This window comes from Toxorhynchites rutilus, chromosome 2 (assembly GCF_029784135.1).
Source record: "Toxorhynchites rutilus septentrionalis strain SRP chromosome 2, ASM2978413v1, whole genome shotgun sequence".
Taxonomy (NCBI): domain Eukaryota; kingdom Metazoa; phylum Arthropoda; class Insecta; order Diptera; family Culicidae; genus Toxorhynchites; species Toxorhynchites rutilus.
The window spans coordinates 131530658-131554703 of record NC_073745.1 but is presented as its reverse complement, the minus strand read 5'-3'; the positions used below and the strand labels follow the sequence as shown (position 1 = coordinate 131554703).

The following is a 24046-nucleotide window of genomic DNA, read 5'->3' as shown; positions in this document are numbered from 1 at the left end:
ACCCGCATAAATCTCAGCTGTTTTGTTCTCGAGATGTTGGCACCAAAAACATGGCCGCCTAGAACGGGGCTGTCTCATACGTCATCATATTGACAATAATACTGACCGTGTAAGGTCCGCTTTAATATAATTTAAATTTTTAATTGTACATAACATTTTTGATAACTTTGTAATGTTTTGAATTAAATTGAGCTTTACTAACCTTTGAGGTTTTTTGTCAACCACAACGTAAAGAAAATTCCGAAGATGGAGGGTGCGTCACCAGATGCAAAATCTCTACTCGACGTTACTGCATAACCGCTACTCTGTTTCGTGTGATTTTTAAATTTAGCAAAAAATTGTGTTAGTCCAAAAAATCTTTTAAAAAAAAAAGAGAAAAATCGATTTTTCATTTACAAAATTCGGCACTCTGGGACTCTGGGAACCCCGATTTCCGGTGATTTTTCGGTTTTCAAAAAACTCAAATTTTAACGTCTGCGACACCAGTAAATGAAATCATTTCGTAGCAAGTTCCGAATTAAAAATCAAGATAACTATTTTTATTGGCACACAAACCCATACTTTTCGTTTCGTACTCCGAAAAAAAACACCCAGTCCCAAAGTGCCGATTTTTGACAAAAGAAAATTTTCGAGATGGCACTAGATCTCATTTGGCATCAAATTTTTTTTCGAAAACCCCGATTTCCTTTACTCCCCCCTTGGGTGATTTTTCAAACTTTGACCGCTTTGCACCACTCTCCCTTAAGTCCGATTGAGCTGAAATTCGGCATAGGGTGTTTTTTCGAGGTGGTGAACATTTTGTATAGGGTAACTTTTTGAAATTCTAGGGTGGATTTTCTCCAATACATTCATTGGCTCCCTAACCTACATAGCTTCAAAATGATGTACATCCCTTCGATATGCGTTGATTTTAGTTACAAAATCTCATAAATCATTAAAAATTTCCGACTTCGCACTCTGTTCCTCTTTTTTTTTGTCGAGTGTATATAAAAACTGACTCGGAAAAAAATACGACTGACAAAAATGATCACCAAAAATTCATATTTTTGAAACTTCCAGGGATTAAATAAGCACATATTAGCGATGTTTTAGCAAAGTTGGTTTATTCAACTTCCTCTCCTACTCATCAAATCCTGTGCAACACTTGCGCCACCTTTCTTACACACTTTCATCCTCTCTTTCCTCAAGTCCTGGTCCTTTTTGAAGACCTACCCTGTTTTCCGGAGCTTGCCCTTCATAATCGCCCAGAATTTTACAATCTTTATTATAATGACTTTCAGTTTTATTGGCTGGCTCGTCACTCGGCTTCACTACATGGACTGAAAAACCCGAGATTTTTAATGAAAACAGTCGTTTTTTGGACAAAACTGTATTTATTCCTCAACATAGTTTCCTTCGAGGGCAATATATTGGTATAGCGAGTTTCTAACATTTCGAGTCCTTTTCTGTAGTCATCTAAGTCTTCGAAAGATTCTTGTCAGTCACTCTGCAGACTACCTATTGGACTCAGGAGTGTGGTAATGGATTCACGTTTCATCCATTGTCACAATTCGTCGAAAAAAGTCCACTCGATTACGCTTCAATAACGTCAACAACATTCAACAAAATGCTTTATGGATATATATTGCTTGAAAGCTATATATTGTGCTCTAGTCCGCTCGATTCTCGAATATGCATCTGTTGTTTGAACACCGTACTATCAGAATGGCATTTTACGTGTGGAGGCCGTTCAGCGAAAGTTTGTGAGGTTTGCCTTAAGACATCTAAAGGGTGTGTCACATCAAATTGCATCACGGAAAAAACGCTGTAGAAATTCGCCCAGTAGACCGATCCTTTTCAAAAAAGACAGTAAAATAAAAACTATTAAACAACTTTTGGCATTTTCTTTTTATTCATACTTCGAGCCCAAGCCCGTATGCTCGCACCTTCCTCTTTACCCCGTCCATAAGGTTCTGTATAACGTCAGGTTGTAGTTTTTTTTTAACAGAAATCCATTTTCTCTTGAAGTCCGCCTCCGATTTGACAACTTTTGGGTTCTTCCGGAGGGCCTGCTTCATAATCGCCCAATATTTCTCTATTGAGCGAAGCTCCAGCGCGTTGGGCGGGTTCATTTCCTTTGGCACGAAGGTGACCCCGTTGGCTTCGTACCACTCCAACACGTCCTTTGAATAGTGGTACGAAGCGAGATCCGGCCAGAAGATGGTCGGGCCCTCGTGCTGCTTCAATAGTGGTAGTAAGCGCTACTGTAGGCACTCCTTAAGGTAAACCTGCCCGCTTACCGTGCCGGTCATCACGAAGGGGGCGCTTCGCTTTCCGCAAGAGCAGATCGCTTGCCACATCATGTACTTTTTGGCAAACTTGGATAGTTTCTGCTTGAGAATTTCCTCCGGAACGCTGAATTTGTCCTCTGCGGAGAAGAACAACAGGCTCGGCAGCTGACGAAAATCCGCTTTGACGTAGGTTTCGTCGTCCATTACCAGGCAATGCGGCTTCGTCAGCATTTCGGTGTACAGCTTCCGGGCTCGCGTCTTCCCCACCATGTTTTGCCTTTCGTCGCGGTTAGGAGCCTTCTGAACCTTGTATGTACGCAGGCCCTCCCGCTGCTTGATCCGCTGGACGAATGAACTTGACAAATTCAGCTTATTGGCGACATCCCGGACCGAACTTCTCGGATCACGTCTAAACTGCTTAACTACGCGCTTGTGATCTTTTTCACTGACGGAGCATCCATTTTTGCCGTTCTTCACCTTCCGGTCGATGGTTAGGTTCTCGAAGTATCGTTTTAGTACTCTGCTGACCGTGGATTGGACGATTCCCAGCATTTACCGATGTCCCGATGTGACAACTCCGGATTTTCGAAATGAGTGCACAGGATTAATTCACGACGCTCTTTTTCGTTCGACATTTTTCCAAATTTACGAAAAATTGACAGTGAAGCATGGCCAACGTGATCTATACACTCTTATCTGATTATAAGCGAAAGCTGAAGATATAATTCCTAAAAATTAAATTTCTACAGCGTTTTTTCCGTGATGCAATTTGATGTGACACACCCTTTAGAGTCCAAATTTTACGCAAGTGTGATATTTATTCAAAGCAGACCAACTCATTAGCTTCAAAATGATAAATCAATCATCTAAATCGGCGTAACAATTTGACGTCCTAAAAGAGTGAAGATTCGTTTTGGTAGTACCTTTTGGAATAATCCCTGTTGATCGATTGAAATGTAATGCTTGCAGTGGGAGAATATCGATCCTACAAGCACGAGTTTGAAAAAGTTTGGAAACAGCGTTCAGGACAGAGAATCCTTGATAGCAATTAACGTTTCTTTTGTCGTCTTGTTTTGTGAACCAGGGAAATATTTACTCTCTTCCAAAATGAGGAAAAGGTACCCTCGACAAGGAAAATCCTAATGAATATCGTTTTGAAGACAACAATCTCATATCACTTTCCAAGAATCAATGCTAGAATTCCATCCGATCCAACGGATTCCGAGGATTTGAGTTTTTTAAAAACCGATTCCTGCATTCCTGCATCAGCCTACCGAAAGAATTACAAAGTACTGGAGAGGAATTCTATTATAATTGAATATCTATCACATTATTTCATGTTACAATGAGTTGCTTCACTAAATCCACAAGTCTTCTGAAAATAGATAATATGATACGGCCGAAACCCTGAGTAAAATTCTGCTAAAATTCTAAAACTATCATAAGCTTAGTTTAGCTTCCAAGAACTTGGGTTTTGAAAGAAAAACTGATTCCTATTAATCCATTTACAGGAACCTCCGGCCGATGGTGCTGGCCTTAGGAGACTGCTTCCCGGTGCGGCCCTGGTCCGACTCACCAATTGCGTGCCTCGCTGAACTGCGAATGGTTTGGAAAGACCGCAACGAGCAGTGTCTGTTGATCGCACTGCGATTATACTTCCTGCCTGAGAACACCCCGTTGGGACGAAATTGTCATGGCGAGGTAAGTACAAACTTCTATAGGGCTGTCGGATGTTTGTTCTATATTTAATGGACTTTTTATGTGAAACTTTTATATCCACCTGATTCTGAATCGCAAAATCTCAGGTCACACCTCTAGTCGTACATTTTTGTTCAAACATGTACGGTTCAGGAATATTAGGTTATTCTGGAGTGTTGGATGTAACCTGGTTTTTATTTATTTTCTCCAACTCTCTAAATCAAAACTTTCGATCATCAAAATTGGTACCATTACTTTGTTTGCATCATGGATTTGATATTAAGCGTTCAATAATACAGCACAATGATTAGTGCATGATATAATTAAATACGCCGTTCATCATTTTTTTATCGTTTAGAAAGTTTGAAACGAATGAAGAATCAGCGAGTTGTACGCGTGTTAAGTGTAACTCGACACTATACAAAGTAAAAATTATTGAGTACCCACATTGAATTACTGCTTTCGATACAACCATTCCTCTAGCTTTTCTGTTTGGCCATGACAGATCTCTCCGTCACCGTTGCTTCCTCTGGCCTTTGTGCAGCTTTAACTTTCATTCTATCTTATGTTCATGCTCCCGTTTCCCTTCCAACCTATCATCACCGCCCCTCGTTACCATCCGATGCATATCGGGTTAGCAGGAATAGCGAAAATAACACGAAAGCAATGCGCAGGGCAAGAAGACGCATTCAAGAAGAAAATATATAGGGAGAGCTTTGTGAATAACCAATTCTGAATATGTTGGGTTATGTAGTATATGTGACGGAAAGGAGAAGGGGCTATCTTCGGAAATGCAATCATAATGTGCTCACTTTAACTCATTCTGTTCCCTTTTTTCGTCAATTATTAGTTAAAAATTTCCATGGCGCCATCCATGTTGATGCCGTTAAAATGTCTGTCTAATGAGAATGAACTGTCTGCTGAATTGAACGAAAATATCAGCGAGGCCAATATCATATAATTAGAATGTTTCAAACATATTACATAGAGCAATCTAAACACGAAATGATAAATAACGATTTACTCCCATTTCCATTCTTCTATTCCTGTCAATTTTGCTCGACTGTTGTGTATGCTTTATTAGTCTCTGTGTGGTCGGATATCGATTCTCTGTTAGTTTTATTTGTTACTCGAAGATATGTTCGACCATCGCGCAGTTATTTTCCAGTTTCAAACCAGTTCTTGTGAGTGTCACGCTCTTTTCGGACATGGAGGATAAAATCCGCTGCATTACGCTCTCAAGCTATATTGCAAGGCAGACAACCATCAGACATTTCTGCTTTGCGAAGAATGCTAGGTATCGCTAAGTGCACACATTCTTTCACCTTAATTGGTTTGATGAGCCAGTTTTTGTAAAGGCGTCACCCCTCATTTTGAAGTCGTATACTGCCAGCTTATTCAGACTGATTTTTCAGTCATTCAGTTTGCTCATTTGTCGCCTACTTTCGTCTGGTGGTTAAACACATGTATACGAAATATGAGATACAAATGACGAATTTCATGCCAATTCGACTGACCGTTGGCAGCACCATCTCAGATACTACTGAAACGTTGTGGGTGTAAAGACATGGGTCATTTAAGCAACTTTGCATACTTTAAATATTCGAAAAACAATTAGACTACTTTTTGGAACAAACCCATTTTTTTCTTAATTTTTTAACAAAAAAAATATACCTTAAAAACTATGATACCTACAAAATTCTTGTCGAAGGATGAAATGTAGGAATTTTTTAAATTTTCACAAAAAATTACCAAAAAAATTTCGCTGACGGAAAAGTTATTTTGAAAATTAAAATTCATTTTTCTCAAAAACGTATTTTTTTGAAATTCCCAAAAATATATATTTGGATAGCCGCTACAATTTCTAACAAGTCGTCCATACATCGGAAGATGGACACTTTTACAGGGCAAAAGCTTTTTTACAAAAACTTTTTTTATATTTTCTTGGAAAAAATACAACTAATCCTAATTTTGTCAAGATAGCCATATAGTGTATTCGACAAAGTTTTAAAAAATTATTAAAATTAAAATGTGAACTTTTGTCAAAGACGTCAACTTTATATCTTGGAATATATATCATTTTTGTATTAAGACTCCTGAAAAAAATAATGTTTTGCTCGTATCATTTTTGTGTGTAAATTCTCACGTTTGACATGTTCTTGACATGTTTACAAATAGAGAAAAGTTAGCAGAGCATGTAAATTGCGATAATTTATACATAAAAATGTTACGGATTAAACATTAATAGTATTTTTTCAAAGAAAAAAATTAAAAACTTGTTCGAAAATTTTTTTTCATATAAATGGCATCATCGTCCGATGTATGGAAAACTTGTTGGAAATTCTAAGGGCTTTTTTTTATCTATTTTTTCAGAATTTTAAAAGCATATGTTTTCGAGAAAAATGAGTTTTAATTTTCAAATATTTTTTTCAATGAAATTTTTTTCCAAAAAATTCGTTGATAATGTTTAATGAAAACCTAAGTAATTTTCTACATTTCATTCTCCGACCATCTTTTTGTAGATGTTATACAGGGAAACTTCGATATAACGTACCCTCGTTATAACGTACCCTCGATATAAAATCACTCGATATAACGTACATTTTACCTCGATATAACTTACACATTTCCAAAGTGGAAAGGAAATTTTTTTTCAATATTTTTTTCTGATAGAACAATGAATTATCTTTATTGTGATGCTAAAACAAGTTTTGTACCTTCAATCAATTCCGAAATACAGCTGGTTTTGTGATTCCGGATTCTAAATGAATCTAGCTTTAATCAACAGTACGAAGGGAAACTTCATGAGAAAGGCTGGCTTTGTCTTCTGATTGAAGTTATTTATTAACTTTACTAAAACAGCAACACAATAATGTAATATAGACTACGTTTGTGAGTACTTTATTATGCTTCGATATAACGTACAATTCGATACAACGTACAATTTTGAAAGTGAAATGTACGTTATATCGAAGTTTACCTGTAGTTTTTAATTTAAGATTTTTCGAAAAAAAAGTTGAAAAAACTCTAAATTTAAAAAAAAATCAGACCTACAAAATTTTAGTCAAAGAATAGAATGTAGGAATTCATTTTGGTTTCATTAAAAATTATCAACAAAATTCATTGAAAAAAAATATTTTGAAAATCAAAATTCATTTTTCTCGAAAACATATGCTTTCATAATTCTGAAAGAAATAGTTATAAATAGCCCTTAAAATTTCCAATATTTTCATACATCGGACGATGGGTACATTTACATGGAAATAGTTTTTCGAACAACAACTTTTTCTTTATTTAGAAACATGTCAAGAACATGTCAAACGTGAGAATTTACACACAAAAATAATATGAGCAAAACATTTTTTTTTCAGGAGTCTTCATACAAAAATGATTTATATTCCAAAAACTATAAAAGATAGAAAGTTGATGTCTTATTGTCTTGTCTTGTTGATGTCAAAAGTTTATATTTTAAAACTTTGTCGAATACACTATATCGCTATCTTGACTTTAAACAAAATTAGAATAAGTTGTACTTTTTTTTTTGAAAGAAAACATGAAAAAGTTGTTGTTCGAGAAACTTTTTCCCTGTAAAAGTGCCCATCTTCCGATGTATGGACGACTTGTTGGAAATTGTAAGGGTTATTCATATATACATATATATTTAGGAATTCAAAAAAAATACGTTTTTGAGAAAAATGAATTTTAATTTTTAATTTTAATCACAATAAACGTAAAAATAATAATTGTATTAATATCAACACAATTTCATTTTATTGATTTTCATGACATGAAACGCCATGACTCAGGAATAACATTTTATTGAGTGGTTTTTATATCTGTTTCAATGATGTTGTCTGGCATAAGTGTCGAAAAAATAAAGATGTTTCCACCAATACAAACAAAACCATTGCGGAAAATTTAAAAATGAAAAGTTTACTTTCAGAGCACTAGCTCGAGATTTACGACGTTTACCACTATACATTGCGACGGCAGATGAAAACTAAATATTTGGTGAGTAATCGACCAGATTTTGGTTAACATTACTTGGTAGGAAGTGTGTGCAAACGATCATTTTCTTCACACAAAATTATTGATTTCTTTCGTAAAATTATTGATTTTCGGGTGAGGGGTATTGAAGGGAGATGAAAGAAATGAGCGCCATTGTGGCAGCCATTTGTGGCTAGCTTCCACCTTCACCTTAAAAAAAGTAACAAAACATAACGTTGGTTTGATAGATAGTTATCGAAGTCCTCCTGCAAAAGTAAACAATTATCACCGGGTGGAGAAATATAATCGTCAAGTTTTTTCTCATACGAAGCAAAATACATTGCTTCATACTCGTCGAATTTACTTTGCAATTCTTTCAATGACGCATAGGAATCCATCACTTTGCACATCGTTAACAATTATTTGGAACAAAATTACGACGTATTTGCGATGTCAAAATCAAAAACACGAGTAACACGAAAACCGCAAAGTGATAAGAAATGTTTCGTTTTCGAACAACCGAATAATATACCATGGAAATGTCGATACATTCACCCAAAGTAACAAAAACAAGCAAGATTGAAACGTATTTTGAGCTCAAATTAGTTCAATAGTGTGACAACATACCACAGAAGAGATTTCATCCAAAACGAAGCATTGAAAACAAATGTTTTCGTAGTGTAAACTTTTAGCGCGTTTTTCTCGGAGACTTGGTTTTTACCCTAAGCCCCCTTTTTCCCCGGATGATCACATATAAACCCAATAATAACCTAAAACATTGCGGAAGACACCAAATAAATCGGACCAACCGTTTCTGAGCTATGATTTACTTCCGTATATGGCAGTTTAATTTCACAACATGTAAAATGCACTTTTTTTAAGAGATACATTTTGAATTTCTCATTATTGTACTTACGTAAAAATATTTGGGCATTTTCAATATTCGTAGTTTCGCAATTCAATTTCCTTCGATTTTGTTCATTTTTGTATTCTCAATGACGCGTCATTCTCAATTAGGGTGCTCTGAAAAGTTGCCTGTTTTGCAAGCAAGCCCATTTTGGGGATTTGTAACTTTTGCACCATTGCAACTTTAGTAGATTCACGCTTTTAAAATTCATCTAGTACGATTTCTTTTATGTGCAGACAAAAGGTTTAGAATGTTCAATGGAATTTGCAGAAAAGAATATTTCATGGCATGTGCAGGAAAGCAAATGACGATTGTTTGAAATTACATTTTTTGTGGTTCCAAGAACCAAGAGATCCTACTTTTTCTATATTTTTTTTTTTAGAAAGAGATTTTTCTACATAGAATATCAGCATCTCTGGAACACTCTTATTCTTCGTTTGTGAGAGTTTCATGCTGATTCTGAAAATTATATTGTCCCTGTAAATAACGGTTCCCGAGATTTTGATACCTCATGTAAAAAATCTTAGATTTATTTTATTAAAATATTTATTATGTTTTCTCTAATCAACGTATGCAAAAAGAACTGCATTCGTATTTCCGCTGTCATGATTGATGATCGCGCTATGAAATGAAAGCAAAAACACATACTCAGTCGATTCATTACAAACCACGATCCAGCCGGTGCAATTTCACTGCACGATATTTACGTACGTGTTGTTGATGGCATCGATATAATCATATTCCATAATGTTTTGACTCTCCAGTTATCATCCTCGAGCTCGAGATAGAAATACCGAGACAAGTTTCCAGCGCTGTGCGCTCGTGTTGGTGTAGGGTACTACTCCCACAGCCGTTGGTTCATTTCCATGGAAGCTTTGTAGCATAGTAAATAACCATAGAGTATGTTTATTTCTGTTTCTCGCTGTGTTCACGCTGATTCCACCGCCAGAGAACGCCGTAAAGTGCTGCCTTCGGTTGCTCCAGGCACACATACATACAGGCTAAAATCCAGACGGTGACTGTGTGACAAGTCGATGGTTTTTTTTGTACACCATTCGCTTTGCTTACTTGCTTCTCGCTTGTGTCCGCCGCTCGCCCCTAAGCAGCATAATCAAGTGAATGATCAACAGAGAGCTATGCTGTATTAATGACGTGTTCAACAAATATATGGCAGGCAAGCAACGGTAAGGAAGGAAAACAACGCCAAGAAAGAAGCAGAGGAATGCTTAATTGACACTGATAGTACAAATGAACAGCTCACAAGAATACGATGGTTATCCCAATCATATAGTTGAATAGAATAATTTATATAAACAGATTTATCGAGAGAAAAGGGAACGTGCACTTTGTGCATGTAATTTAAGTGCACTGTTGTTCCTCTAATGAATGAAATCGAGTGCAATTTTTTCCCATCGAGTGGAAATCGATGGTCGACGCGGAGCAAACGTGCATTGGACGATGAAACGATAGTTTAATCTATACCACAACTGATACGCCCCGGCCTAATTTACTTAATAATGGCATATAGGGTAAGTGGAGGCAATTTGGACCCCAAGCAAATCACCTAATATTTTCAAACCAACACGATCTCAATAAAAAAAGACACACTGTACACAGAGCTACATTTGTTTTCTCTCAATAAAGTTGATTCCAGGGTGGCAACTCAACGAGGAAAACCAGGAAATAGCCAGGATTTTTTTTTCACTTTTTTTCACCAGGAAATAACCTGGAATTTTCATTCAAAACCAGGAACAATCAGATGACTTGATACTTTTAATTATTATTTAAATGTAATGCACCTCTATGTTTTATAAACATTGATCATCAATCAGAGAATCAACTGATCTATCGTCAACGCTTGAGTTCCGCTAGAGTCGGAGTCTCTAGTCGACGCATGTTTGTTTTTTCATAGGCATAGCTAATATGGGTACTGGAAACTGTGTCATCACACACTTCTACCCATATCGGAAGCTCTAGTGCTAAGCTCTTTCCGCATATGTTTCCGGACAGTGAAATAGCACCAAAGATGCAACTCAGCAGAACTGAAATGAGCTATCTGATCACATACGATATTGCGCCATACTTTTTGATTGGCACCCATCGTTTATTCGAAAATTGCAAGGATATTGTTATCGGATTCGACGAAACGTTAAATAAGTTTTCTCAAAAGCAACAGATGGATGTTAGCGTCCGTTACTGGAATGAAACAAAGGGCACGGTGGAATCCAGGTACATTGGCTCAGCTTTTCTTAGCTCAACGCTAGCACAGGACTTGATCGACGGATTGAAGAAATGTTTTGAACCAAATTTATTGAAGAAAGCGGGTCAACTCATCATGGACAGACCCCATGATAATTGGAAAGTAAAATCCTAGGCAGCCAAAACTACGAGCTCACGAATGTAGGTAGCGGCAGTTCGCATGTTGTGCACAATTCATTCAAAGAAGGAATGAAAAAGACTGGTTGTAGAATATATTAATTCCTTCAGTGTTTGTACAGTAGGGTGCCAATAGGAAGAAATCGAAATTTCAAAAAGTTATCCCATACAAAATGTTCACCACATCGAAAAAAGACCCTATGCAAAATTCCACTTAATCGGACTTAAGGGAAGGTGGCGCAAAGCGGTCAAAGCTTGAGTTTTTTGAAAATCGAAAAAAATAGATAGATAGTGATAGTGATATAGAGGAGTAAAGGAAATCGGAAATTTAAAAAAAAAAGTTGATGCCAAATGTCTTAAAATTGCCTGAAACGTTGAGATCTACTGTCATCTCGAATTTTGTTGTCAAAAATTGGCACTCTAGGTTTTATTCGGAATGGAGGCAAAACTTATGGATGCCAATAAAAATAGTTTCTCCGATTTCCATTCGGAACTTGCTGCGTAATGTTGGTTTGCAAGATTATATACCCAAAGCAAAATATAAGCTTAACCCTCTACAACCTAACCCCGCCTTTAGACGGGCTTCACGGATTTTTTTTAAATATTCAGACAGTATTTTCAATGTTCACCCACATTAGCTCGCCTACAACAAACTTGCATCTATCATTCAAACACATAAAAGAGGAAAAACAAAATTTCGATTTCGGTCGCGCACGAAAAACAAACACTCTTTTTGAACATTTCATTGGTGGAAAAATTGTTCGGTTTATTTTGATTAGTATTTTACGTTCGACATCAAGTTTTGTTGTTTTAGTAACAAAAAATTACAGTTTTTCGGTAAAAACCATAACCCGTCTCGAGGCGGTGTTCATTGAGCGAAAAAAAACCGACTCCTGCTGAAGCGTAACCTACTGAAAATTAACAATGGATACAGCTGTTTTGAAGAAATTGAGTCTAATTTTGTTTTTTTTATAGGTTTGTTTTCCAGCACGGTAAATACTACAATGACTAGAAAATTGAAAAACAAAAAACATGAAGTGGGTTATATCTGTGGTATAACCGCAAAGTTGACGTAGGACTATCGTTGATTTAGTGATCATTTGTTTGAAATTGAATCTGAATCCATTCTGAATGGATGAATAAATGAATATTTGGGGGACTTCGAAAACGAGAATGTTACGTTGGAGGCACAAGGTTTTATGCATCCAATATTGGATACGAAAATATTCTACTGATGGGGAATAATAATCTTCAGAAGTTTTCCTGTTAATTGCACATGATTGAAAAATCACAAACGAAATGCATTTGATCGCAGTATTATATGAATAGAAAACATTAAAATAAACTGTTTCGCTTGAATGTAATTTTCAATTTCAAGTGGAATTGGCAGATTATTTTTCAGCAACGATGACATCTTTCCGGATTCTTCTCGATTCTTCTCGAAGTCCACCAGTGGTTAATGCTAACTCGATAACCACCTGTTAATTGCACTTGATTGTAAAATCACAAAACCAAATGCTCTCATTCGCTTGAATGTATTTTTCAATTCCAAGGGGAACTGGCAGATTATTTTCAGCAACGATGACATTTTTCCGGATTCTTCTCGATGCTCGATAACCACCAAACGAAAAGAGTTGCGCGCGTGTATATGTGTGTGTGGCGGCTGCTCCGATGCCTCAAGTGGAACCAATATTCGATGCTGGTACTTTCTTGGTCGCCTTTTCAGTGGCATCACTCTCATCCTGATGGATTCCCTTCTGGCCTAAGGTGCACAAACAGGTTATTGGTGACACTATTCATCAGCGCTTTCATGATGAACGAAGTTAGCTTCACCACAACAGCGACAACATGCTCCAATCGCTGTTCAATTATAACTGAGTGGATTTCCGAGCGGCGCTCGCTTATATACCGATTGGTGATTTTAATATCCTGTTTTGAAAGCAATTTTAAGACTATTGAAACATTTTTTTAGGATCGAAAAGTAACAAGTTTATAACGCGTAGACATTTTATCTTTCGAATGAAGTGTTTATCATACCATTTCGTTCAGTTGTTTGGGAGCTATTTACGCTCAAAATCTCGGTCTCTAGCGTAACGCTTTCTATTTCGAAACATTGATTTAATTTTCAATTGAAAACAACTTTTTTGCAAAATATTTGACCGATTATTTCGAAAAACAGCATATTGAAATTTAAGAAACGGCATTCATGTTTTGGTAAACATGAGTTTCTAAAGATACAATTGATGTTCTTCTTAACATTTCTGTCTTACCCCCATTCCCCCTAATTGCAATTGCACACTGTAATAAGCTTCGTTTTTTATGTAGCTCATTAATGTTTTAACAATTTTGCGGATCAAACACGTTTTTTCAGTTATTTGCTTTTCAAAAAAAATGTTCTTAATGTTGGACACGTTTTTATAGTAGAGAGCAGGAGGGAAGGAAAGAGTAGGAGGGCCTGTGCTGAAGCTTTACGTAGGACTGTAATTATTGGAACATATGTTTTTGATTTTGAATCTATAGATTGTTCCAAATGATGGCCCTGAAAAGACCCGTAAAAAGCTTTGGACGTAACTTAATCTCAAACGGTATTAAGTTCTGCTTTTTTACAGGTGACAAAAGTCACCAATAAGTCCGAGCTCGCTCCTAAATTCACTCAAGCTCTCTCCCGAAAAAAATATTATAAAAATCAATTCGCTTTTTATTTCTTTGGATATTATTCTAGAATGCATTGAAATTTTACAAATAGCTCTTTAGTGGAAAGACTGATTTGTTTGCGTGTTTTTTTCAGGAGCAGCTGAGGATAGTTGAATCATTATCCTTGATTTCTTAGTATACCCATGCATATCTTGTCGTTTAGGATAAAAGAAGCGCGAGAATTGAGCGGCTTTATGCCGACGCGCGTCCGCAAATGGTTATTACCGCTTTTGATACTAACCATTTGAATCTACATTTGGCAATGCATAAAAACAAACAACAATGTTGGCTTGTGATGCACAAGTGTTCTCCATCAGGCGGCATTAAAACCGACGCATGATATATGATTCGTCGAATTCCACATTGAATTTGAAGTTGTAAACAAAATCGCATCGCGATGAATGCAATCTTGCGATCTAAATATTCCATGAAACAGCTTGGACAGCTCGAAACATTCAACCCGTACGATTTAATTTCCAACAACAAAGCCCAAACACGAGCACAGTGAGTCGTTTCGATACTCTGCTGAATGATCTATGAATGATTACTTACGATCGTAGCAGGCGTGTGATGAGCCTGAAGCATGTATCCATTTCACATAGATAGACGACGAGTGAGGTTCGATGTTGTACGTTCTGGCACAGTCTAATCGCCACGAGTGTGGTTCGACTAATCCAGTCTAATGAGACGTTTACATTAGGGATGTGAAAATAGATGTTGACAGGTGAGAATATACAGGGTGTCGACTACCTGTAAAAAACCATGAAAATCAGGGAATATCAGGGATTTCAAACAATGTCAGGGAAAATCAGGGAATATCAGTGAATTTACCACCAATCTGGAAAAACTCAATTCCGTCGTTTAGAATTTCAATTATTGCAGTGATTAGAAATTCAATGATACAAAAAAATAGCACTTTACTAGCTTGACTCTCTGTAGGTTTTTCAGTATGTTGTTTGCTTTTGCATGTAGGTGGGGTTAGTCCGCAGCGCCAAGTGGACGGCGTCTTCATAATCGCGCTGTTTTTGCTGGTATTTGGTAGATAGGGGAAGCCGGGGCAAGAGTGCCACCCTAAGCTAATACGCGTTTTTGAATGCTCTTTTGTTATATTTTTTTCCAATTGTTTTGCTGGTTTGTTCATTTATACTCCTTTTTAGGTGTAGCTATGTATCAAATTGTTCAAAAGTTATGTTCACTATGAAAATGTTTAATTTACAAAAATGATGTTTTTGGCTTTTTTCCATTTTTCCAGTACGGGGCAAGAGTGCCGATCTTATAAAAATATAATTTTTGATGAAAAAAGCTAAAAAAAATCCTTAAAAAAGCTCAAACTCAAGTTCTGGTGGTGTTCACGAAAACCGGCAAGCCAATCTTATCCGGCTAATTTGGTTGTTTTGTCGAAAGAGTGATCTAAATCATTTCACTCTGCGATTTTATACCCTAGATTCGGGATGTCGTGTGGTGTCAGCCCATAAAATAACTTCTGCATATTAAGGATGTAACTCACGAGTTACTCTTCCTGTTTAGAAAACACAGTTTTAAAACGGCCTAACTTCTACACATATTTGACCAATGTTCTACTAACTATATTCCTCCGCAGCTCGTCTCCATGATTTACAGAATGTACGGTAAAAACTATAGTATCCATCTGCCACTGGTTTCGGAACGAAATCCGTTCATATTTACAAACCATGACCACAACAAACACAACCACGATTACACTATTTGCGTTTGACAGATCGAATTCGTGGTTACAACTATGGCATTTTTACCCCGGTAATAATGGCTCCTTTTGCCCCGGAAGTTGAGAGATAACAAATTTATTTTTTATTGAAATAAATGCGTACTATTTAAATTAGTTCATACACTAAGTTGAAGAAAAATGATTATTCTATTTGTATTTATGGGTGGAGTCATGCAAACATATAGAAACTGAGGGTATTTCGTTAATTTGCGCCTGTGCGTTCTTATATATGTGAGATATATGCAGTATCTCCGAGTCGGCCGCCGACCCGCCGTCGGAAGCGGCGGCCTTTCGCAAACGAATCTGTGTTCCATCGATTGCCCGGTTAGTTTGAAACATAGGAGACGTTTGCGTTTACCCGGTTAAGTAATTGCTATCTATTGTATTTCGGCTCCGGTGACGCTAATACGAAAGTACCCAGTACTTAGTATGAAATGGCAGGCAGAACCACTCTCCATGGTATTTGGCTGCAATATCCGGAGTTTTAATCGTGGTTGAAGCAAATCGACTCTACCCGGATACGCGTACTGTTCCGTATTTACAACAAGAGCTTGAACCGGCCACCTCCAGGTTATGTTGATAACTTACTTATGCAATCAGTACCTGCAGTTCAATTTCAACCACTTCAACCAATTCACTTCCTTTTTCCTTCTTCGACTTCTTTGATAGTTATGCGTTGTCGTTGGTTTCGACGAGTCTTTGAACAAGACTACGAAGAGGCTGGAGATAAATCTGATTGTCAGATTGTGGGATGAAAAAGAGAAGGAGGTGATAACTGGTTACATGAAGTCAATGTTCTTAGGACTTTTCAAGTATCAGACCAACCTTCAGCTTTCAAAGAACTTCTTCTCTTATCGGAAGACGGCACTGACGAGAATTGGCTATTTCACGCGAGCTGCAAAAAATTTCACGGTGCATCTAGTAATGGATGTGTTCAAAAAACTGGCCAACATTTCACGACGAACAAATTATGCAATTTCGTGTTGGGCGCGAAATAATGTTAATAGCACTGGTTTTAAAGCCTCGGAAGCTTTTATGTATCCTGAGACGAAGGCCCTAACCTCTCTTGATCCGTCATTGATTTCAATTTTTTTTGGAAAACTATTTGATACTCATCCAAGGAAGCCGGAAGAAAGAAGGTTTTGCGTCAAATGAATCAAAGTGAATGAAACAACTACGAATAACAGAAACAAAATTTCTCGAGATGAAACGACTTGTTTTTGGAAAATGCACAGGAGGAAGCTGGACAATTGTAACAGTTCCGTAAAATTGATCCAAATCAGAATGCAAATGACTCGTTTTGTGTTACTGTTTAAGGATCCTCCAAGCTAACCTTTAATTGTATCAATAAATCCAGTCTCTTTTTAAAGTACTTCTTAATAATTGTTTAACGATATTGACAAACGTTCATAGATGTCATTGTTTTACCTAATCAAATGTTTTAATAACTACAACTACAGAACTGGGTAAAAATTTGATTACTTATCTACATCTGGAATTTTTTTTAAATTGCTGGAGAATCAGGGAATTTTTTTGGGGTTTTGAGTCGACACCCTTATATATCAATATACTTATTCGAGGTATATATAACTACTATGAATACAATAAATTCAGCATATGTAAACGCTGGTAAATTTCTCATTGGTGAGAAATCACAAAATTTTGCCACAGTTCTACTTTTGGTGAATAAATCCACCAAAAAAGAGTGAAGCACTCATTCATACTCATAGGCATTTGAAGGTGTTTGCTGTCAACAGCTGTAAATATCGATCATTTTTAAATACAAAATGTTTCTATTAATTTGCTTCTGACATCAATGGTCAATTTGTTACCATGACCTATAAGAGTGAGCAGAAATAATTGCTGAGAGTGGAAATCAATTTACTGTTTAGTCAAGTGGCACAATGATTCACAATTCAATATAAATACAGTAGAATCCTTTTGTTATGACTCCGCTTATATTAACCAACCGCCTATTATTAAGCAATTACACAACAAAGTTTGGTTTTCATATAAATATTTCATATTTCAAGAAGTAATTATATCCGAAAAAAAATCGGATATAATTACTTCTTCACATGCATAAGTACATATTTACATAAAAAACGAGTTTATTTCACAAAACGCTTTGTATGACTTCCGCTTATTATGACCTCTCTTCGATGTCATTATAAACGGATTCCACTGTATGTGTATATGAGGGGCTCGAAAGGAAAGGGGTGTAAGTGACCTGTTTGATTTTATTTTCATCGACTCTTTTTTTAGTCATAACTTAGCTGCGAACACACTACTTGCTATATTTGACAATTCGAATGATAGGTAAGAACCTCATTCATCGGTTTCTATAGTAAACTTAAATCGGCAGTAGAGTTATTAACATAAGAAAAAGTTGATGAAGCGATAATCGATCAAGTCACTTACACCTCTTTTCTTCTGAGCCCTTTATATGTATACTGGTCGTACATTTATCAAAACTTCAAATTGCAAGAAGAAATTCATGAATATATTAATTATATACATTCGCGCTTTTGTGAACGGTTGATGCAATTCTTATAAATTTTATCATATTTTTCACATGAATACATCACTAGTCTAAACGCACCGTAAGTTTTGCAAAAGTATATACAAGCATAATATACTCTGTCCAACTTCTATAAGACCACCCTGATTCTATTTTAGTTGCAACACAAACAGTTAGAATTTCAACAAGATACATTCATAAATTGTAGAATGCCTAGAATAAAGTATATTTAACGTCCATTTCGTTCAAAAGAGTTGTTTTCCTATTTATTGTGCTTAAATATGATAATTTCAGCTGTCCAGTTCCTATAAGACCATTTCAAAATTCATAAGTATTATCAATGAAAAATTCAAAACGATAGGGTGATTTACATGTTCATAATTGGCAACCTTGCAATTTTGCTGAACGGATTTTTCGATACTTTTCCATGTTTCCGAAATTGCGACCTTGAGGTCTTCAATCGTGGTGTACCGTTTTCCCTAAGTGTAGATTCTGCATACAAGGACCCCTAAGATTTTCAACAGGATTCAAGTCTGGAGAGCGAGCCGGCCAGTCCAAAACATTGAGTTTTTGGTCCTTAATCCATTGCTAAGTTTCCTTGCTGATATGAATAGTAGCATTATTTTGCTATGATGTGAATTTTTCGTGACGATATCCACGCAAAAACGGTAGGAGAGAGAACATGTATGTAATCCTTGAATGGTGTTAAAGCTATCTTGAACTTTCCGGTTGCACAGAATCCCGCCAAAACCAAGCACGAGCCTCCACCAAAATTCCTGGTTTAAAAATACTTTTCCTCCTTCCGTAAATCACGCCAGTACCCGTTGAAACCATCAGGACCATCAAAATGAAACTTTTTTTTTGTCAGTGAAGATAACCTATACATTGAAGAACTTTCCTTATGGTATATAGCAAAATACATTCTTATGGAAACATTCTGAGCAGTACTACTATTCTCACAAAAATGTCTCAATGGCTGGTTTGACCAAAAAATCATTTTTAAGCCGTTCAGGAACATTACACGTGTATTTTTTTTATGAGAAAATGCCGGTTTCATGTGCATAAACCTGGTGAGACTCTCGATGTTTATTGCCACCCACACTATACTATTTTCGTTACTCCACGAGCTGCGGGCTCGACTTGAATATGGTAAACATAGTAACTTTTATTATTCATACAAGCCACAATGTTAAATCACTAAAGTGCGCTACACATACAACTTTCCGTCACCGTTCCATCAACTATTCTCTTGGATTCATTTAGCCGACGCCAAAGTTGCCGTTGCTGGTTGAACGCGACCATATGATTTCCATGGGAAATATAATATTTCATTCGTTTAAGTTGACTTTACGGTGACGGGATCTTGTATGTGTAGCGCACTTAATTCATCCTTGGTGCTTCAACCAGCCATGCCTCGCGTTCAGACTATATCCGTAGTCTATCCGTAATCCTTTATTCACACTCTACGCGTCGGTCAATGTCAATGTAATTTTCGACACAAATTGTTGGGCTCGAGCTGCAGAAGCGCAAATACGATAAAGTAACGTGCAGCACGTTATTCGCACAAATGTTGATGTTTTTATTTTTTTGTTTATGTCACTTCGTACCACAAAGCAAAGGCATAGTAAATATATGGCAAACTCAACTCTACTCTACTTGGCCTCGTGTGCGCACACACATACCTATATTGTTGTAGATTATTCGGGGGAGAGGAGAGGAAAGAAGCGGATTTGGAGGGCATGTGTAGAGCAGCGGGAAACCATTTTATTGCGCTTTGAGAAGATATTAGGTTCGTATAGTTGTGTAGCGTGACTTGTTTTGGAAATTACTTTCGAATTAATTTTCTAACCTCCTTTTCCAACAAATGAAGCGATGGTAAAGAGTGAGATTAGTATTATTGTTAGCAAATCCGAGAACTCCAACTATTAGAATGGTGTTTTGCAGCTGAATGCGCGCCTGTTGTTTTTATGTTTACGCCGAAGCACAGAACACGAGCAGCAGTATTTATAATTCGAATTTACGATTATTAGCCTACCGCCTGCTTTTTACACAAGTGGCCTTCAATGGTCACGTGCTGGACTCTGGTTATTTTTATGTTAAATACCGAACGCGGTGATGAGCCCAGGTGCATCGTGAGAATACCAACTCTTACTTTCGTGCAGTAGCGCATGTGGGTAAAACCTTGTAAACCAGACTCTGACTTCATCTTTGTGTGGTTGAAGCTTTGTTTCCCTGAAAACAATGTTATGGCATCATTATTTATCCACATAATTGTGCTGGGGCGAATCTGGCCAGTTTTGAGGTACTTTAACTTCCACCATTTCTTTCGGTTCATCCCACGTGGGTTAGGTGCAAAATAGAGGCAACAAATGGAAAGCTACATAACAACAAGCAAAGCAAAGCCATACATTAAAAGTTAAGCAGTTTCAGTTACCACTAGCACTCGCTCCCATAACGACACTCTGTGTTAGACAAGAAGGAAGGCCGAGATACGACCGCATCCACGAACAATTTCTATAAATAGTTCACTTACGTGTGTGATACAGCTTTTTTTGCCATTTTCCATCGATTTCCGTCATTCTGCTGATTGTCGTAGGAATTGGGTGAAGGATTTTACGACGATATAAATAAGGAAGAATTGCATTTTGATGACGGATCGAAATTATTGGTTTGTGAACTGAACCATTTTTTTTCGCACCATTTATAAATATTTGCGGAGGAATAACATTAGGTTTCGGAGTTTCCTATGTGCACAAGAGGTTTCGTACAAAACAACAGAATCGCCTGTTGCTGTCTTCTAAAACATAAAAAAACAAACAATTTACTTATTTTCATCAACTGGTTTTCGAACATATAAGAGGGATAGCGTTACTAGCTAACAGAAATGAGAATTTTAAATTGTGTGAAATATTATTCTAATTTAGAACTTTCTGTTTTAAATTGATACACATTAGGTTGTGTAACAAATACTCGAATGAAGGAAGAAAAAAATCCGAGAAATCAGTTTATGAGTTTTGTCGAATCTCTCGATAATAAATAAGATTAAATCAACACACCATGAGAGAGCAACTAAAATACGCAGTAAAATGAAAAATCATAATGAGTGAATTTCAAAATGATGCGGGAGACTTCGTTGATTAATTTTTAGAAATTAGTGTAGGTACAATTAGTCTTTTAAAGATTATTTGGAAATGAATACGAGCTTTGGAATATTTTTTTTCGCAGATGAAGCAGGTAAATTTAAGACAAAAATATAAAGCATGAATGCCATGAAAATATGAGAAAAATTGATACGAAACAAAATGGTGCTTACGTATTAATGTCACCGTAGTGCAGTTTTTATTATGAATATATTTTTCGCCATGAAAATTATTCTGAGATCAAATTTAATGAAATGTAAATCTAAGCTACCGAGATGACTTAATACGAGTCGACCGCCGATCCGTCGTCGGAAGCGGCGACGTCTCCCAAGCAAACCTGTGTTCCAGCGATTACCCGGTAAGATTGAAACGCAGGAGAAGATCCTTTAGTTAGGTCCGAGCGTTAGCGAACGTAGCTGTAAAGCAACAAATACAGTAGAACCCCGATTTCCCGCGAGCGGATGATCCGAAAAATCGTTAAAAATCGTTTAACGGCTCTCGGTTAAAACCGTCTACAAAGTTAGGAGCTTGTTACATCAGAAAAGAGCCGATGCACACGAGAGCAAATACAAATGGCAACTAAAATTATTGAAACTATTCACCTGATTTGTCGTGGCTCGGATGGTTGTGTTAATTGCAATACCAGATGCATTCAAGTGAAATATTCGCTAACGTTCACAACTCGAGGGAAAACATAAAACACGAAACGAGCAGAATAAGCGACCTTTGTTGTTTCGGGCACAGAAAGATTCTGAGCATTTTCCTCAGAGGAGATGCAATACTTTTACGCTAGCGACAGCTTACTTACTATGCAAGGGTGGAGTTTACTTCGCAAATATTCTCTTTCCGTTATCCTCCTTCATTGTTTCTATTCTAGCGGCTGCATAAGTTGTCCGTTATTGACAGCTCTGTACGGGAAAGCACACAAATGGACAGAATAAATGTATGGGGAAATTGATTGTTCAGGAGTTTTTTCCCATCAAAAAACAATGTTTGATCAAAGAACGGTATTCCTTTTTTTTCCAATTTCTATACGATTGCTCAGGTAGTGACACCTTAAACCACTTAAACAACTGTAATTTGTGAATAAATAAACGAAATGTCATGAAACTTCACACATAAGCTAATGACAGATGAATCTTTCGAAATGAATCTTGTTCATTTTTAGTGGCGCCATCTGTTGAAAAATCCCGGGACTTTTCAGCTCATGAAGTACTCCAACCACTGCACAATCATAACTTCTGTCTCTTTTTTGTTCTGTTCTTTTTAAGAGACTTTCACCCGAATGTACCCAAATGTCCTCTTTTTTGTTTTGTTCTTTTTAAGGGACTTTAACCCGAATGTAATTCGTCCCTGAGAGTCGATTACCAAGAAGGCACCCCTTTATATACAGATTTGTGTGATTTCCATAGCCTATTTTCAGAGCAGTTTTAAGCCATTGAAACAAGTTCTCGGGTCAATATGTAACGAGCATATAACTCTTTGACGTTTTATCATTCGAAAAAATATTACCCCCCCCCCCCCACTTCGTTGAGCCGAAAAAGAAGTATTGATGCTCATAGGAAGAACCGTTTCCTCCTCGGAAATACCCAGCGCAAATAACACATTGCTCTCTACCAATTGGAATCATCGATCGATTTCGGCATTCGTGAACATTCGATATTAGCACTACTGCTTATGGTGATAATGTTGTCTCCCCCTTATCAAACAATTCGTATTTCCGAATTCAACGCTAATTGGAATCAACGATCGATTGTGGCGTTCGTGAACATTCGTACTCCTGCTTCCATCAAGCAATGATTGAGAGAGGGAAAGCATTGTGCTTTGGCGAGCGAGCGAGAACGTTCTCCAGTCACTTCACAATCATAAGTGGTTATCCGAGCGAGCACTCGTTTATCTACAGATTTGTGTGATAACCTGTTTTTGAAGCAACTTTGGGCTATTGAAACAATAGTAACACACATATAGCTCATACACATTTTATCTTTCGAATAAAGTGATTATCATACCACTTAGTTTAGTCGGCAAAAATATATTAATGCTCTAAACCTAGCACATCCAACGTAATGCTCTTGCTTTCGAAACTTTGAGCTTACACCCGAGTACAGACGTAGTCCTACGTCAAAAATCCGGTCAACAGCCACGGGAAGAGCACATCATGTTATCTAAATATTTTTCCGTTGTTCTTTACGACATGAGAAGTTCTGTTTTTCGCTTATCACACGGCCCCGGGTAAAACGAGATTTGAACTGGTTAGAGTTGTATGTCCGTTTCATTCGCACTTCAAACCCACGTTATACGGTTCATACAATGCGCTTAGGGTCGCCAGCTTACACAATTGGCAACCTTAGTGGAATTTTCCATTCTATACAGGAAACAATAATACATAGTGACTGATTTGAAGTGTTGAAGTGTGCAAGTATCTGACTGTATTTATTTATCTTTCCACCGATTATATTTGTTACAAAATAAAAGGTGCTGTCCAATATACATTCTATTAAATAGATACCGGAAATTTGTAATTTTATTTCATCCCGCTGAACATTTTTCAAATTTTTTTAAGTTGGTGCTACGGTTAGTGGTTATAATGTCAATTTTGAGCGCGTTTGTTTAGTTTGTTTTTTTTTGCTCAAAGATATTATGAGAAATTTGTGAAACGACGGCCGAGAAGGGTTGAACGATTTGCCACGTCAAGGACGACTATTCTGA

General features: G+C 36.9%; 1 protein-coding gene across 1 annotated transcript in view; it reads left to right on the top strand.

Moving 5' to 3' along the window:
* LOC129765246 (uncharacterized) overlaps positions 1-24046 on the top strand; it is a 124589-nt gene that overhangs the window by 82820 nt on the left and 17723 nt on the right. Inside the window, 1 exon segment of the mRNA XM_055765341.1 lies at positions 3782-3971. Within this exon segment, the coding sequence (XP_055621316.1) occupies positions 3782-3971 (190 nt within the window).